This window comes from Oenanthe melanoleuca, chromosome Z (assembly GCF_029582105.1).
Source record: "Oenanthe melanoleuca isolate GR-GAL-2019-014 chromosome Z, OMel1.0, whole genome shotgun sequence".
Lineage (NCBI taxonomy): Eukaryota > Metazoa > Chordata > Aves > Passeriformes > Muscicapidae > Oenanthe > Oenanthe melanoleuca.
This window is the reverse complement of record NC_079362.1, coordinates 39,094,397-39,112,006: the sequence shown is the minus strand read 5'-3', so window position 1 is coordinate 39,112,006 and position 17,610 is coordinate 39,094,397. Positions and strand designations below refer to the sequence as shown.

The 17,610-nt window shown below is 37.5% G+C and overlaps 1 protein-coding gene and 1 long non-coding RNA gene across 3 annotated transcripts in view; one reads left to right on the top strand and one right to left on the bottom strand.

Annotated features, from left to right (window-relative positions):
* DAPK1 (death associated protein kinase 1) overlaps window positions 1-17,610 on the top strand; it is an 82,027-nt gene that overhangs the window by 59,361 nt on the left and 5,056 nt on the right. For both annotated transcript variants that reach the window (XM_056514259.1, XM_056514258.1), the window contains 8 exons: window positions 775-972; window positions 1,934-2,131; window positions 5,001-5,099; window positions 7,776-7,853; window positions 9,612-9,834; window positions 12,213-12,401; window positions 14,129-14,326; window positions 16,541-16,679. In XM_056514259.1, coding sequence (XP_056370234.1) covers window positions 775-972; window positions 1,934-2,131; window positions 5,001-5,099; window positions 7,776-7,853; window positions 9,612-9,834; window positions 12,213-12,401; window positions 14,129-14,326; window positions 16,541-16,679 — 1,322 coding nt within the window. The remainder of the gene's footprint in view (window positions 1-774; window positions 973-1,933; window positions 2,132-5,000; window positions 5,100-7,775; window positions 7,854-9,611; window positions 9,835-12,212; window positions 12,402-14,128; window positions 14,327-16,540; window positions 16,680-17,610) is intronic.
* Window positions 2,286-17,610, bottom strand: part of LOC130265285 (uncharacterized) — a 28,776-nt gene continuing 13,451 nt past the window's right edge. The window contains exon 3 of the long non-coding RNA XR_008842583.1: window positions 2,286-2,405. This is a non-coding gene — a long non-coding RNA (uncharacterized LOC130265285). The remainder of the gene's footprint in view (window positions 2,406-17,610) is intronic.

Below are 17,610 nucleotides of genomic sequence, written 5' to 3'. Positions count from 1 at the left end.
AATTGTCTCCTCTTGGATATTTGCCAGGTACAGAAAGGATATCCCATTTCTTAGGATTTGATAGAGCTCCTTCTTTTAGTGGGTTTTAATTCTCCCTGCTTTTTCAATGGGCTACTTTCAGCATGTTTTTGTGAAACGTTTGAGGTTTTTAATGGTGTTCCGCATAACTCCTCTGATGTACAATGAATTGAAGTTGAATATTTGAATATTTTGAAGTTTCCTGGGTTCAAGCAAAAAACGAAATTAGTACTTCAGTCACAGCTGAACTCCAAATGCAGACAGTCCAAAGGCTTGTCGTGATGTTTCTTTAAAGGACTTGGGTTTTTAAGTGAGTATCTTCACTGCTAGAACATTAGGATGTGCTTTGTCAACATGGTAAGCAGAGTGACCTGCCTCAAACTGCAACTCTAGTGGGATTTGCATCTCTGTGGTGACCGATCTGTTTTAGACACTGGATTAGTCACAGCATACAGAGGTAGAAGTTGTTTGTGAACAAGGGTCTGTTTTCAATTGAGAGAGCCAAGATAACCTCAGGAGCATGGATAGATTTAAAGCAGGATTCCTGACATACAAGGTATAATAATCACTTGTATGTCATCTGAAGTTATTCTTGGTTTTAGAATGTCAGCCTTAGAAATTACAACATCTTTTTATAGGGCATACTCAGTAGACTGTCTTTTATTTCTTCATATCATCTTTTTGTATTTTTAAGTTGGGGTATTGTTCTTCCTGGAGTTTGGTTCAGTACTGTCTTTTGATTTTTGATGTTGATAGGAAGAAGAAACCCCCCTGCACTGCGCTGCTTGGCACGGCTACTACTCTGTTGCCAAAGCACTCTGTGAAGCAGGTTGCAATGTGGATGTTAAGAACAAAGAAGGGGAGACCCCGCTCCTGACAGCATCTGCTAGGGGATACCACGATATTGTGGAATGCTTGGCAGAGCACAGGGCTGACCTTCATGCCACAGACAAGGTTAGTTCTACCTGGAGATCACAGGGACATGTCTCTCAATCGCTTCATTTGAGTGGTTCAAGTCAGCACTGTTTCCACAACATGAATTTTCATAGCAGTTCACACAGGGCCTATTGATGGCTCAAACAGTCTTTAAGGTTGTTCACTGACAATTATTATTCCATGATTGGGTTTTCACTAATCATGAGTAGCAGTCTTTAAAAAACTGCAGGAACATTACGTTCTGTAATTGGCAGCAAACTGCTAACTTCAGAGAAAAAGATGGATTTGCTTTTGGCCTTTGATTACTATGGACTGGATAAATCACACCCATTTCCAATAAAAACTATTTAAAAATACTACTCTATTTGATTCAGAATCAATTTTTGTCTTCCATTATGTAATCCCAGTAGATAAATTTGGAATTTCCTTCCTTGCATTTTGGTATGGCTGACCTTTTAGCTACCTTTATTAGTCATATTAACAAGGTAGTTATTACAGTAAGTTTCAGAAAGTTCAGAAGTTTCACTTCTAAAAAAATTAAATTGTTTTTCCAGTTGCATTGTCTCTTTAAGTTGTTCCACAGAGAGAAAGCTCTGTCTTTAAAGTTACTGATCAGAAAAGATGGCATGACTTTTGCATCACTAGCTTCTGTTTAGTAAACACCAGAGTTTATAATATTCAGCTGGTTGTTACTGTTGATCACTCTCCTCCCTCCAAGGAAAGCTGTGAAAAGAGAATGTGCGTTTGTATTTCATTTGTTCCACTGCAAAGTGGCTTAACAGAAATTTGCTTTCATCTCATGGCTTATCTGTTCTGACAGATATGGTGCATCTCCCTGTCTCCACCTTCAAATTAAAAACCACCATGATTCTTGAGGCAAAGAGATGCAATCTGTTACTTGAGAAGGTTGTGACTTTACTAAATGTTTTCATTTTTAGCATTATTTGATCTCACTTACAAGTTGGTCTCTTTATTTCAGGACGGTCATATAGCCCTGCACCTTGCTGTAAGAAGATGTCAAATAGAAGTAGTTAAAACTCTCATCAGTCAAGGGTGTTTTGTAGATTTCCAAGACAGACATGGCAACACTCCCTTACATGTGGCCTGCAAAGATGGGAATGTGCCTATTGTGATGGCACTCTGTGAAGCAGGTTGTAGTTTGGATGTCACTAATAAGGTAAATGGAATATGGATGCGGAACTACATTGTTTATTAACTCACCTCTGCATTAGGTGACCTTTTCAAGTTCTCTGATACGAAAAATCTTTCCCTTGATTTTTCTGTCTCTCAAAGTGGCCAAATGCAAAGTATTAAACAACTCACCTCACAAATTTACCAAAGTTCGTTTCAGTTGAATAGATCATTAAACATGCATGAGGAAAGAACCCAGGTGAATTATGTTTGCCAACCTTCTTCCCTGGCCATTTAGCTTTGCATTATGCAGATTACATCTAGGTGCAAAAGAACAGATGAAATGCATTGCAGTTGGCTTTGATTTCATATGTAACATTTTTTTAAATTATACAGAGAACTGAAGACTGGTATGTTTCTGCTACAATGCTGTAACTAAAAATTATGATTGCAATGATTATTGGTAGATGAATGCCAGCTAGAAACAATCTGTAGTTGGTGTAAGCACTTTTCAAAAGAATATTTCATTACCTGTCCCTTAATTTTGAGACACTACTGCCTTTTTTGTTGCTTCTGTTGTGCTCATGCTGCTGTGCCTGGGACATAATGCTTTACAGGTTTATATTATGTATTTTATCCTGGAGGTCTTTAGGAGAAAAGTGAGCTGTTTCAGGAAACTTTCTATATATGTCAAGGTCAGCCACTGAACTCTGCTGACAGGCTATGATGGTTAGGGCTTGATATTTAGCTCTGAATGTCTTTCTCTGCCCTATTTAAATTTTATTTATGTTACAAAATTTAGAAGCTACTTATAGGAATCTTTATGTTGCTATCTGCAACTTCTTTAATTCAGGTATTTTAGCTTCTTCATGCTTTTTCCTGGAAAAGTACAGTTAGTTAACACTGTTGCTAGTTAACACTTCTATTTATTACCAAAGCACTTACTTATTGTATTAGTCTGATAAAGAAAATTATCAGGTTTTTTGAGGATTGTCCATGCAATCACTAAAATCATCAGCTGTCTAATGAAAAAATTTAAAACTATGAGCTCCCCAGTCCTGCTTCTCATCTTAAATCTGACTGACTAGGCAATAAAATCCAGATCCACAGATAAGAGCACATTTTAGAGAAGTGGAGTTAAGGGACCACGAGGCTGTTGTCCTGTTTGCTAATGGAGAATGCTGAGCTGGGAACACCACTGGCATGCTGTGGAGAAAATAATTAGCCTTCAAATGTTGGGTGGCTGTGGGATCAGATGGCTACAGAAGCTGTGATTGCAGTTATTCTTTTGCTGTTACTCTTTCAGGAGTAGTGTATTTTGAGAGATTTTTAGAGAGCCCTTTTTTTGAAATGGTGAGTTTGAGTGTTATCAGAGTGTCTTAATTTCTCCTCTTCAGGAGCAAACCCTGTATTAACAGGGTATTAACAAAAATGAACTTCTGTCCTTGGTCCAAACATTTGGCTTTGTCCCACATGTATTTAATACTGATTGAAAACACTGTCTGTTTCTTTCAGAGATCCAGTGCAGTAGAACATCACATGCATTTATTGAGAATCATAGAATCACAGAAGCATTTAGGCTGAAAAGTAACTGCAGTATCAGAGTTTAATGGTTAACCCGCCCTGCCAAGTCGACCACTAAGCCAGTCCCTAAGTCCCACATCTTTATGACTTAAACTCCTTCAGGAATGGTGACTCCACCACTTCCCTGAGCAGCCCATTCCAGTACTTGACAACCTGTTAAGTGTAGAAATTTCCTCTGATATCGATTCAAAACCTCCTCTAGCAGAACTTGAGGCCATTTCTTGTAGTCCTGTCTCTTGTTTCATGGCACAAGAAAGCAACACCCAGCTCACTAAGCCTCTTTTTAGGCAGCTGTAGAGAGTGACAAGGCCTCCCTGGAGCCTCCTTTTCTCCAGGCTGAACACCCCCAGCTCCCTCAGCCTCCTCACAGGACTTGTGCTCCAGACCCTTCCCCAGCTCCATTCCCTTTTTCTGGCCATGCCCTAGCACCTCAATGTCATTCTTGTCACGAGGAGCCAAAAACTGAACACAGGATTTGAGGTGTGGCCTGACCAGTGCTGAGTACAGGGGCACAATCCCTGTCCTGGTCTTGCTGGACACAGTTTGTAACACAAGCTGAGCTGTAGGGCTTGGAGAAGCCTGAGCATCATTTCAGATTTCGTTTCTCAGAAAGCTGGCTTTGGTCTTGAAAGAAGAAATACAGTTTTATGAGTTTGTTTCTGATTGTAGACAGGAAGAACAGTATTGAAAGCATAAAAATGTGAAGTAATAATAGGCTACCAGCAGAGAATAAATGGTAGTTTTTGTAACAGTAGCTCTGAACATGCAAAACCAGAACAGATGTCATAAGGACCTGTTGTCAGTGAATAGGTTCGTGGAAAAAAGAACAAATTGGAAATTTACAGCATTTCCCCTCCTCACTGAAAAAATATATTATTTTATTCTGATTTCATTCATTCATTTTATTTCTTTGGGTGAAAGGGGGAGATATTTAATCTTCAGTAGTATTTGGATTGAAGTAGAACCCAGAGTTCTAAAGGTTAAGGAATTAGTGTTGTTTAAGTGGTTCATATTTAATTAAGTAAAAAGCCAATTAAAATTTCTGGAATTAAAAAGACATTATCAAATATAGCCAAAAAACTCTCAAAAGGATTCCTTCACAGTTGTGAGTGACCTAGCTAGAAAATTGTTTCCCCATTTTTTAAATAATCATCTAGACTTAGTTTTTAATTTTACTTTCAGCAGTTGTGCTTAAGCTGCAATCAGATATACTTTTTCTGGCAGTTTTTGCAAAACCTTTCCTGTGTATCAGTATGATACAGTAATGATATCAGTATGATTATTACTTATAAAATTTGACTAATGTGGTGACACTTTTTTCCTCATGTTAGTATGGAAGGACACCTTTACACCTGGCAGCAAACAATGGCATTCTTGATGTTGTCCGGTTCCTTTGCCTTACTGGTGCCAATGTTGAAGCATTAACCTCTGTAAGTATTGAGAGATGCTGTTCTTCTTCTTCTTTAGTAGAAAAAGAACTCATAGGTGTAGGAAAAGGACATTACATTTTGAAATTTAAAAAAGAAAAAAAGCTGTTGTATGTTATACAACAGGAGTGGTACTTGTTATATCTCTCTTGTCTACTTGTTCCCTTCTTGCAAATGAATTTGGAGCTGATTATGGTACAGTGCAGTTACCACTTTGTCTACATCTAACAATTTCTTCATCTAAGGATTACTTGCATCATTCTGTTTTCTGTAAGCACAGTGAGTCACTTCATTAAGAGGTACGTCATTTCACATCACATTTGAGAGACATACAAATGCATTGTATGCATCTTAAATATTTTTCTTGCTATAAGGATGTTAAGAAATTCTGATTTTGTGGTGCGAGATGTGTTGTTGCATGGATGAGTGAACTAGCATGCTTGTAAACTGTTCGTGCTTGTAAATTGTTCATGTCAGATCAGCTAACACCAGTGCTTCCAGTTAGTAGCACTGAAGGCATTTTCATTCTCAGTAAGGTGACAAACCCACAGCAGGAATGAGTGTCCTTCGTCATATTCACGATAAATTACAGACATCATGCACACCATTGCGTGTGTTTTGAACAAACTAACCATGTTTTGCATTCAGATCCAGTGGATCGTTTTACATTGCTGCTCACTGTAACCAATGTATTCTGCTTAGAAATAACTACTGCTCTGTATCAGGAAGATGTGTTGTCATGTTGATAGATTTTACTTGAGTCCACATTTTTCAGAGTTCTTTTCCTAACAAATTATTCCTGAGATGATTGAAATGAAGGGTGAAAAGAAGAAAACTTCTGTGTCATTTGCTTTACCCATTTGGTAGAAAATACTAATTTTTGTGTTGTTTTCCTCTAGATTTACCACTGCAGTTTTTTCTTTTAAGAACAGATCTTACGTAGGAGGAGAATGCCAATAAACTTGGAATTGGGGCTTAAATAAGTTTGGGACTTAATAATTACTTTTAATAACTATTGGATTGTATATTGGCATGTTCCCCATGAATAATAATGAAATGTGCATGCAGTGGACTTGGTAGGGTGCTCAACAGATTTGCTTTGTCACCTATTTTTGTCTTTTTTGATTGTTTGTTATATCCCATTGTGTATATGTATTTGCACTACTACGTACTGTAGAGATGAGATAAAATAAAAGGGTGATGGGGAATTCTTGAGCTGTTGCATTTCATTTATGTCATGGCAGCTGTGTTGATATAATTGCCTGTGTGAGCACTCTCCTTCCAAGATAAAAGTACATTTTGTCTCTTTAGTTTAGGTCAGTTTAAAGGACATAACAAAATAAATAGTGCTGATACTAAATCTAGCAGGAGCAGTACACTGAATATGCATAAACATCCATTATTCCAGCAGTGTGGAGGCAGAGAGAAGCAAAAAGGAGGAGAGGGCCAGAGGAATTTGCATGTTGTGGTTTTATTAGTTCAGTTTTGCATTGGTTTGCTAGAAGGCTATTAAACTGCTCTGGAAAGTTTATTAACAGCTCATTCTCAGTCAGTGCAATAGAATTAATGGCCTTTTTCTTCTCTCAGTGTGCCATTTCTGAGGAGTTAAATTTCCAGCACCATCAAGTGACTGGGCTGAATTATGTATTCCTTGCCTTCTTTCTGGGTTAAAGTCCATTTTGAAATGAGTCTATTTTTAATTTGATTGCATGGATGGTGTTAAGTGACCTTAGAAAACCTTCCACTCCTGGAGTATACAGTAATTTCAAATGTTTGAAAATTGCCCCATCTGTTGTGCTCACATGTTAACTGACACCACGCTGTCGGATTCTCCTCATGGAAGTTTCTAAACCAACTTTAAAATTGTCAGATTGATTAAAAATTTTGGATGCAGATGCCACCTGAACTCAGGATCAGCTCTTGCAGGCTGTCTGATTTATAATATAAGGAACCAGTCAGCCATTGTAATGAAATATTACCAATAGGTGCAAGATATGCTTTCATGGATCCTGTAACCAAGCCCTTTTTATATGTCAGTTTTGCTTACCTATTGCTATACCAGTGTGTAGATACTCTGTACTTTTCAGGAAAACTTGAGTAGGAAAATAATTTGCTATTTTGCTTGCGGATGTATTTTTAAATTCTCTTATATAAGATAGTGAACTAAACAAAGTACTCTTAAAATAGTTATATCTTACCAAAATTTAAAACAATGTAATAGCATAAGATAGCTGTAGGAGTCAAAGTAGTGAGCAGTTTCTTGTTTAGTCTTTTTAATATTAAACTGCTGATCTGTGAAACATAGGTAACTAAATGGCAAGACCAGAGTGCTGAAGGCAGCTTTGCTTCTCCTTTTAAACTTGCTGATGCAATTTAAACTGTATGCCTTAGGAGTTTCTCACTTTCTGGAATCCTCCAGTGGCTGATATGCCACTGTCAGTCTTTATCCATTGGTAAACAAACATCCGCCTGCTCTTCATGTGAGACAATATGCTGATGTGTCCCTTCTCTGTGACCTTTTCAATCTATTCCATGGGCAATATCTAGAAATCACTATCATCCTCTAACTGGTGAGAAGAGAGATGGAATTCAGGGGCAGGAGTGCTGACTTTGCTCTCAGACTCTGAATTCAAAGTTTCTTGTTACAGGAACTGATGCTAATAATTTGTATTTTAACAGGATGGGAAAACAGCAGAAGATCTCGCCAGAGCAGAGCAGCATGAACATGTAGCCAGTCTACTTGCAAGACTTAAAAAGGTTGGGAATGCATGAATTTTAATTGAGGTTTTCATCGAAGTCATTCTAAAAGCTGTTACAAAATTCCTTGCTGCAATGTTGTCCTTTTTTTTCTTTTTCAGTTTTATATTTTTAATTTGAAATTATGCTCTCAATTAAAGCAAATATGTACATATTAAAGAAGCTGGCTAAGCTAGTCTGCACCACTGGTTTATATCTATCAGTTTCTGACAGTGCCTAGCAAAGTATCTAAGATGTTTAGTAGAAAATAAACTATTAAGAATTAGCACATCCCCCAAGATTACTTATTTCCTCACCATCATAATTTCACTTAGATTAAGGTTATGAAGGATGGGGGGTTTGTACCCCTTCTGAAAATGTCAATACCATATGGAATAGTTGCCTAAGTTCTCAAAGTTATCTTTTAATTCTGCAGTTTCAGGATATCCAAATGTCTTTCCAGCTAGAACAAAGAGATGACCTGGGCTTGTTGAAAGACAGTATGTCTGACACATCTGATGCACATTGATTAGTCAGATAGGCAGCATCATTCATGCTGGGAAGGTTCAGAGCTTACTTGTCTGGAGATTACAGGCAAGAGCCAGACCAATTAAAATAATCCTGTTATAATTACAGTGGTGAGTCTGTGATTGGAGAAGCTGAAATAAATGACCACTTCTATTACTAGTAGAAGATGGTGCACACCGTGTATTGCCAAGGTAGAAGCAGAATCACGTCCTTTAGGCCTGTGAGCAAATCTGTACTTCCTGGGATTGTAAACTATATGTGTGTGAAGATGTGAGAAAGTGCAAAGTTCAGACCTCCTTTGCAATGGCAGCTTTTGTAAAGTTTGTCATAATAGGCGCCATTTTGCATGGTTACATCTCCACACCAAACTCTTATTTGTGTCTGCATGCAGGCAGGTAAACCTGTGATTTATTCATGATGTAAATATGAAAATAATACAGATTGACTTGGAACAAAGGAAGAAAGTCAGATCTCTTTTGAAAGAAATATTAGTTAACTGTAACTCTCCTCTTGATAGTGGAATATACATTACTGAAGGTCTGTCTCTATGTATGGGGGGAAAATGCATGGGAACCATAAACTTCATTAGATTATACTTTGTAACAGAAAATCTGATAAAGTGAAATTAACAAATTATATCTAACCACTGAAAATATTCTAGTACTACTTAAAATGGTCAGTATCATGTAGCACAAAGCATACCTTATTTTTGGTGCTTGTGAAGTATTTTGCCTCTAATATGGACACGTGAAGAACCTACTATCATAGTGGCTCTTGGGGAGGATTCAGGATTAGATGTAAACAGTGCATGTTTGCACTGTGACTAACTTACTAAATAAGTGCCTGCTGGTGAGGAAAACCAAAATTGTATGCACTACTGTTTCTGTCAAATTTCTCAGCTCAGTTGCTGCATGCTTATAATTCAGGGGGGCTCATCCTACATGTAAATTAGGTGGAAATGCTGAAATGCTGAAAGAGGCTAGTTTTGAAGCTTTGCCGTCTCCACTAGAGATCAAAATAGTTCCATTCACTGATTTGAGCCTGAAGAGATGCGATTTCCATGAAACATGAAGGTGGCTCTTGACAGTGATCATTAATCCCTCCTGTCTGCATATCCAGTAACTGATGGCTTGCATGATTAACCAGATGAACAGCAGTCTGGCAAAAAAACGTACCTAAACCCCATGCTGAGTTTTTTGGGAGTGTGCTTCCTGCCACACATTCTGATTTCTTCTTTGTGTTGGATTTCAGGATACGCACCGGGTGATTTTCATTCAGCAGCTGAGGCACACACAGAATCCACAGCCGCGGATCAAACTGAAGTTGTTTGGATACTCTGGCAGTGGGAAAACCACCCTAGTGGAGTCCCTCAAGTGTGGCCTGATACGAAGCTTTTTCCGAAGACGTAGGCCTAGGCTCTCCTCCACAAACTCAAGCAGATTCCCCCCATCTCCTTTGTCTTCCAAACCTTCAGGTATGGTTTTGAGCCATAATGTTTGTATGGGAAAACAGTTTTCTCTTATTCTCTAAACTCCTCTTAGGAGCAAGCTGTTGGCTGCCCTGCAAAAGACAGGACAGCCTGATCATGTAAGAAACAAGAGAAAAAGGGAGAAGGGATTGACTTCCCTGTGCATAGGCTTACACCTAAAGTAAGAGGAAGAGGACCAGTGAGCATGAAGGATACATGAGTAGTTAAGGTTTTGTTTGCTTACATGCTGCAAAAGTGAACTTGCAGAGAAGAGAACAGGATTTGTAAACACTGCTATTTATTTTTCACAAAAAGTCGTAGGCTGGAAACATCAGTGTCATTACTAGCTTCCTTTTTGCTGGAGGAACTTCAATAAACACTGCAAAATTGGAACAGTTGATGCAGCTCTATGTGATTTTTAAGTAATAACAGGTTTCAGAACTGCCTTTAATGCCTTGGAGTGCTTTTTCCTAAGGTACAGGATTGAATTAGCCCAGTTAGAGGTGTCTAAAATTGTCTTTAAGCAAGCTGAAAATGGAAGTTCTCTGAACTGAAGTAAACGTTTGCAAATATTAGGGAATAGATTGCTCATGATTCACCAGCTGGCCTGTGCAAAGTGGGAAGAGCTACAAGGTGTGGAGGAACCAGCTAAGCTTACACTCAGGCCCAGTTTTTGAAGACTCCACAGGGGGACAGTGGAAAGACCAGTGAATTGTTTGTCTGGGCCCCTTTTCTAACACTGGCAGCCTACACAAGCAAGCTAAGCATGTTGAGTAGCTCACATTGAAATTGATTTTTAGAAGTGGTCTTATTGTGTAAGTTTTAGATGAGGTCAGGGTTGTCTTTTTAAAAAAAAAACAAAAACTTTTGAATGATACTGGCAGGTTTGGATTTTGTTCATAATATTAAAGTAATATTAGAACAGTGTTAGTAGTAGTTTTCATCTCTACTTTTTGTCTATTCACCTGAGGAAGCTATAGGGCATTCACAGAGTGGCTTAACAAGGCAAGATCCATGCCACAGAGACTGTTACTGCATTTGATGTTTACTTAACACAAGGGCCTCACATCTGTGACAACAGAAAAAAGAACTTAATTAAATTAATCAATCAAACGTTCTTGATTTATTTATCTTAATTTACTGTGTCATACAAAGGGCAATAAATCACTCAGGGAATTCCTGAAATCAGTTCCTGGAGACAGTACAAGATTTTGAGTGAAGGTAGATTTTTTTTGTGTTGGTTGGTAACAGAACCAAAGAAGAGGTGTTATGTGCTCAGACCTTCATAAAATCAGAAAGACTGCCAGTCACACTGGCAAATCAGTGTAGAAATAAAGGTGAATCTGAAGCATGCCCTTCAAAAGAGCTTACCTAGATATAAAGCCAGAAAGAATTGCAATTCTATACATACAAAGCTACTATGGTATTATTTTAGCATTTGGAAGTTTGGATTTTGTTTCTTTCAGTATATGTTCTTTTGGGATGTAAATCATTATATAGCATTTAAATTATATCATGGGCTGAATGATATAATCAGATAAACATTTAAATCAGCACAATTTAGTCTATACTAGGTCACATGATCTGTTTGTTTATGTGTTTGTTTAAATTATGTAAAAATAAGTGTGTGAATTCACAAAGTATTTATTTACAAGAGCTGAAATATTTAAAATATTACACTAGGAGACCAAACATGAAAGTGCAGTTTTACACCTAACAGGTAGTCTCATTTTTAATAAGGGCCAAATATTAAAATTTGCCAACTAGTGGAGGAAAGGAATCTTTATCCACTAGATGGTGCAAGTCAGTTAAAAAGCTTTTTTGTTTCTTATTTGCACTCTGGGAGTCTGAATAAACAAGAAATTTAAAAATTGCTTATTAGTGAAATAATTTTGGTAAAGGGCCTGCTTTTCTCCCCCAATATTCCAGATTCTCTTGTTACACAGTGATATTTTTTATCATTTCTTACAGAAATCCATAATATGAATATGTGGCATTTCTATGCCAATAATAAATCATGCAATGAAATTGTAGTCCTTGGCTTAAGGGGAAAAAAAAAAAAAAGGAAGCATATCTTTGTAACATAGAAATTTAACTATTCAAACCTTTCGTACACATAAATTTCAGTCATCTTCTCTGCTTCGCTCTCAGAGGTATATCTGCTAATGGACATAAATGCTTTATAGGATCATTCTAATATTTTGCTCTTAATCATTCAGAATAAAAATATAGTTGTGTACACCCACAGGTCCATAGACATCTCCTTTCTTTGAAGAGCTCTTTGGGCTTTTTAATCTTCTTTTATGGTTTGCATACTTGTTTTGAAGTGATCTTGTAGTGATTTTCACATGGTTTGTAATCTCATTTTCCTTTCCCTGACCCAGTTTCAGTAAGTATTACGAATCTTTATCCTGGTTGTGAAAATGTCAGCGTGAGAAGCCGCAGTATGATGTTTGAGCCAGGCCTGACCAAAGGGGTATTAGAAACTTTCGTATCGCCTGCTCATCACTCTCACTTCTCTTCTGATGACCAGTCCACCAAGGCCATTGACATCCAGAATGCCTACTTGCATGGTAAGAAGAGCCCTGAGCTGGAGTGCCTTAATGCTGCAGGACAGTTAATGCCATTTAACTTGTTTTTAAAAATAAAAATGGCGGGGAAAGTCTGACTTGGTATAGTAGTAACTGTGTTTGATAATCCAACACTGGTGGGATTTAATTTTTTTGATAATGTAAATCTGCCTGAATCATTGTAGTTGTTGTAACATACATTTTAATCACTCATGTCAGATCTTTACAGTATTGCATAGAAATGTTTTTGAGGTAAGTGGGAGAGTAGAAAAGAGGGATTTGGTATGACAGGAACAGGTCAGCAAAGTAGCTACTAGTATGAAGGTTTCTTCACCTATACTCTATGTCATTTGGGGATTTTATCAGATTTAGTCTGGTCCCATTTAGATGTCACCATTTAAGTATATTCCCAAGCTATGCAAAGGACATACTGTTCTCACTCCATGTCAGGGCTGGAGCATACTTGGTGAGCCCTGGAGTTCATCAGTCATTGTGAGTGGAGCTTCTGATTTCATTTCTTTTTTTGCAAGGAAACTAACTGATCTGCAGTTGAAGCCAGTTAGCAGTAAGAGGGATCAGTCACAGAAAGTGTAGTCAGTACACACGAGGCTTTTGGCTCTGAGACACACAGATTGTCCTTATACTCCACCAGCCATACTAATTCCCATTTACATAGGTGGTCAGATCTCTTCGTCATAAGGAAAATGTTTTGTTGCCTTAGCAGCTGCAGTTTTGAAGCTGGGTTAGTATTAATCAAGAGTTTACTTTGGAGACCTGCTTATGAGTGCATGATAACAAATGCAATGACAAAACATTTATCCTAGATGCTGAAGAGTTTGCCAAGTAGGTAAAGCTTGTTTTTCTTGCAGGAAACAGAGGTGTGCCATGGGCTGTCAGTAGGATTTTCTTTCCTTTCTCTGCATTGTTGTGATACAGAACAAAATGTACACACAGGTGAACTCTGAGTAGCTGTACTCATAACAGCAGTTTAGAGTGTTTTGACTTCTCTCCTTCTAGGAGTTTGAGGCACACATTAATCACCATTTTTTTTAATTAGAAGTAGTACAAGTGTTGCAGGTGCTACTCTAATCAGATGGAGCATCTGGGAAATGCAACATACTAACACTTTTCTCACCCAAAGCTAAAGGAGATGGCAAAAGAAGCATGGAGCTCTTGGAACCCTTAACACAGTGATTCTTTATCCCTGATTTACAAACACTATGTGAATAATACAATTCTGTAAAGCAAAGCAGCTTCTTTTTAGAATGTGCTTCAATGGTTTTTATAATCAGTGGTGGCATGTTAAGAAGAATAATTAATAAAAATATAACGTTTTTTTGAGGTGAACAGGAAAATAATGGGAGACATTATTCTTGGTTATCAAGACAATTATAAGATCTGATGTTGTTCAAGGCAAAGCTCAATTTAATTGCATAAGACTGCATGCACTTAACACAGGTACTATATGTGGCATCCAGCTAAATGTCCTAGAGAGGGAATGTGAGAAAGGAACAGATTCTGAGGGTCTAACTGCTTAGCCTCTGGAACTGACTGAAACTCGTTCCCTTTGTTCATGATTGCATTTTCAGTCTTGCTTTCTTACCTGCATACAGTTTATGCTTGTGAAGGTTTAAATCAGATTAAATGTTTTGTTTGTATTTCCATGGCCAGAATATGTCTCATGCTTATTGATGAAGTGTGATCTCTTCATCTGTTTGTCTGTTTTTCAGGAGTTGGTGATTTCAGCATCTGGGAATTTTCTGGGAATCCTGTGTACTTCTGCTGTTATGATTATTTTGCTGCAAATGATCACACTGCAATTCACATAGTGCTTTTTAATCTTGAGGAGCCTTATGAAATACAGTTAAACCAAGTGACCTTTTGGCTCAATTTCCTGAAATCATTGGTCCCAGTTGAGGAGCCGATAGGTATGTTCTTATGCTTGTTAATGAAGTGTTAGAGATATGTAGAATAAAGCTTCTCTGCAACTCTGTACATCATCCATGTTGGGTGTCTTCATCCCCATTTATTCAAAAAAACCTTCACATTAGGTTTCTTGGTAAAAGGGAATTTTATATGTGCAAGAAGCCAGAAGAGTTGCATACACCACTTAGTTCAATTAAGTGTCACAAAGTACAGTGCAATCTCTTGTGGCACTGAGATTTACATCTGTACGTGGTAGATGAAATTATATGTCAGATAAGCTGTCAAGAGTGCTTCAGAGGGCTGGAACCATTCATAACCAAGTTTAGACACATTGTTTAAATTCCTCTTATATCTAGCCCAAATAAACAATATTTTTAGCTTAAATTAGTCTTGTCAGTGACAACAGAACAGAACAGTATTATGGAACAGCATTACCTCTCAGTATGTGCAATTTTCATGTGTATAACTAGAGTTCTACATGGTCTTCAAATAAGATAACTTTTCGGTGCTGATGCACAGAAATCATTTCTTGTAAATTTCACATGTGCTCCAATTTTGCACAGGTTTTAAGTAATTTTATTTGTTTTATATTCAGGCTTACTGAAAGTTATTTGGTGGGAAAACTTAACAAGGGCTGGTAGTCCAGGTATATATACAGTAACTTACAACTTGTTTGTAACTGAGCATTGGTCTGCAGAGTGTGACAGTTTCTTGGACTAATCAAGCTCTGACACATGTCTTGAAAGATTATTCCAGACAATGGATCCAACTCAGCACTCAAGGACATTTGTAACAATGCTTGGATTTCACCAGAAAAATGTATTAAACACTTAACATTGTGCACAGAGTTTTTTCTCTTTTTGTGTTCTGCTCATTTCTGTATGCATTACCTCAGCCGGACAATGAGCCAAAGCCAGCTCTTGGTTTTCATTTCAGGCATCTGCATTCTTTTATTTTCTATTTTAGATCACATTACAATGTTAATAATATCAGCATTTGGATCTAACCAACAATAAATTACCTGTGAAAGTTAAAGCTCAGAAATTTGCAAAAAGGTGACAAAGCTGCAAATACAGCTAATTTGCAACTGCTTAAAGCTTTTCACGGCTCCTCAGTCTCAGCTGATTTTTTCCTCTTGAATTCTGATCATCATGATTATTTAGATACTTCACTTAAATCTGTTTTTATACTCCTCAGTCTGGGTGTCCATGGGTCTCTGTATTGTTACAAATGTCTCAAGTAAATCTAGTAACTGATGTTTGCAGAATAGTTAAAATTCTTGGAATTACTTTACAATTATTTTGTCTAAGTCCTTAGCTGTCAATTGGGGAGGAAAAAAAAACCAAAAAAAGATAATTACGAGATAAGTATGAAATACTTGCCTGGAAGTGCAAAGTGCAGAGATTTGCAGAAATGTGGCTTTTTATGAATTATCAAGATTATGTAGCTCTTATTTTATGAGAACTGAGCGGTTATGTAAGCATATTTCTCCCATGTGACATTTTTTTAAGGCTGGAAGAACAGGATTGGGTGTGCTGTCTCTTTTAAAAATAATTTAATGATGTCTTCTCTTTTCTGGAATATGAGTTTGAGAAAAGATTTAAAATTCTGTGTTCCGTACTGTCACCTCATTCATGCCATTTGTATCTTTCTTTCTTTCTCATTCTTTTTCATGGCTTCTGCCAGGCTTTCCTACTTAACTCTCACCTAAGTGAGAGGTCATTGTTTGTGTAAGTACTGCAAAATAGCATTCATATAAACATATGAATGTTGTAGACATTTTGTGTTCTTACAGTCCTCTATTCTGCACCTGTAATATTAAGGACTATCCAAAGATTATGCAAAACCCTTTCAAGAAGCTGTGATTTCTAATTATTTTTTCCTCACACTGTCATAGTTTGTAGTTGGTAGCTATATCATTAGTGCTACTGATTACTGTTTTTGTTAAACCAATAATGTAACACAATATAGATGTATCTGATGTTATTCAAATAGTGTAGCTATTAAAATTGGGCCTTATATAGACAGTCCTACAAGCAGGTAATTGCCAGAGCACCAGCAGTTACACTGTTAATGGCTGTACTTAGAGTTGGAAAATCACCACAAAAGTGGTTGGTATGAAGAAGGTAAAATGTATTTCTGCTCTTCTAGCTCAGTATCAGCCATCTCCATAGTGAGTGCCTCATAGTGAGGGAGTTCTCTTGTTTTTCTTCTAGCATTTGGTGGAAAGCTGAAAAGTCCCCTGCGTGTTGTTTTGGTTGGCACACATGCTGACATAGTCAATCTGCCTCGGCCTGTTGGGGGAGAGTTCTGGTATGACAAAGACATCTCCTTGTTGAAAGAAATCAGGAACAGGTAAGTGGGAAGTATATTTATATGTAGTGTTTAAACATGCTAATTGGAAAGAAAAATACTACAATGTATTGGAATAGGTAAAAGGTTTTTATATGGCTTATGTGATATTATGGCATTTTGAATATGGTCAGGAAGCATATATTGTGCTAAACTTGAAACATTTACCAATATTACAGTGAGTAAGCTGCCCTGAGTGAGCTAAAATGAGCCAAGAGATGCCAAAATTTATTGTGGTGTAGGCAGTTTCACCCTGTAAACACTGGGTTACATCCAGAGATTCATTCCAACTTTCTATCTAACATCTTGGTTCTCAGGTTTTGCACTGGAAAAATAGGCCATTTGCAGCTAAAAACTCTGAATGCAAAAAAGGAAACTTTACTAGAGAGCTACCCGTAGCTCTTTACTGTTTTAGGATAGGTATGAAAAACTTAAATGAGGCCTGGAAGTACTTCCCACACAGTTTGCAAAAAGCTGGATGTTGTGGAGTCACACCAGTGACAAGATCATCCAAGAGGTGCCTAGAAGTTAGCAAAACTTCTAGAATTCTTCAGCAAATGTCTGGAGAACATGCTAATGGTAGATGGAAATAGGGAATTTTCCATAAACTACTATTCCATACTATTGTTTAAAGTAACAGTACCTTATCTTCAGAGTGAGCATGTGAGTGGGAAACCATGGGTATGAGAAATCATCCATACCTGTGAGTATAAACACTTGTCTGGGCTGTACAAGGAACAGATGTAGGAATTCCAGCACAACAGTCATGGAAGTGGGGGCAGTATCTTAATCAATTGAAATAAACCAATAGAAAAATACCTATGTGTCATCTTTGGTGCTGGAATCCTTTTAAATGCAAATCTGTCCAGAGCTAGGCAAACAGGTTTGTGTGGTTGTAAAGTCAAAAGGAAGTGAGAAAGAGAGCTGTCAACAG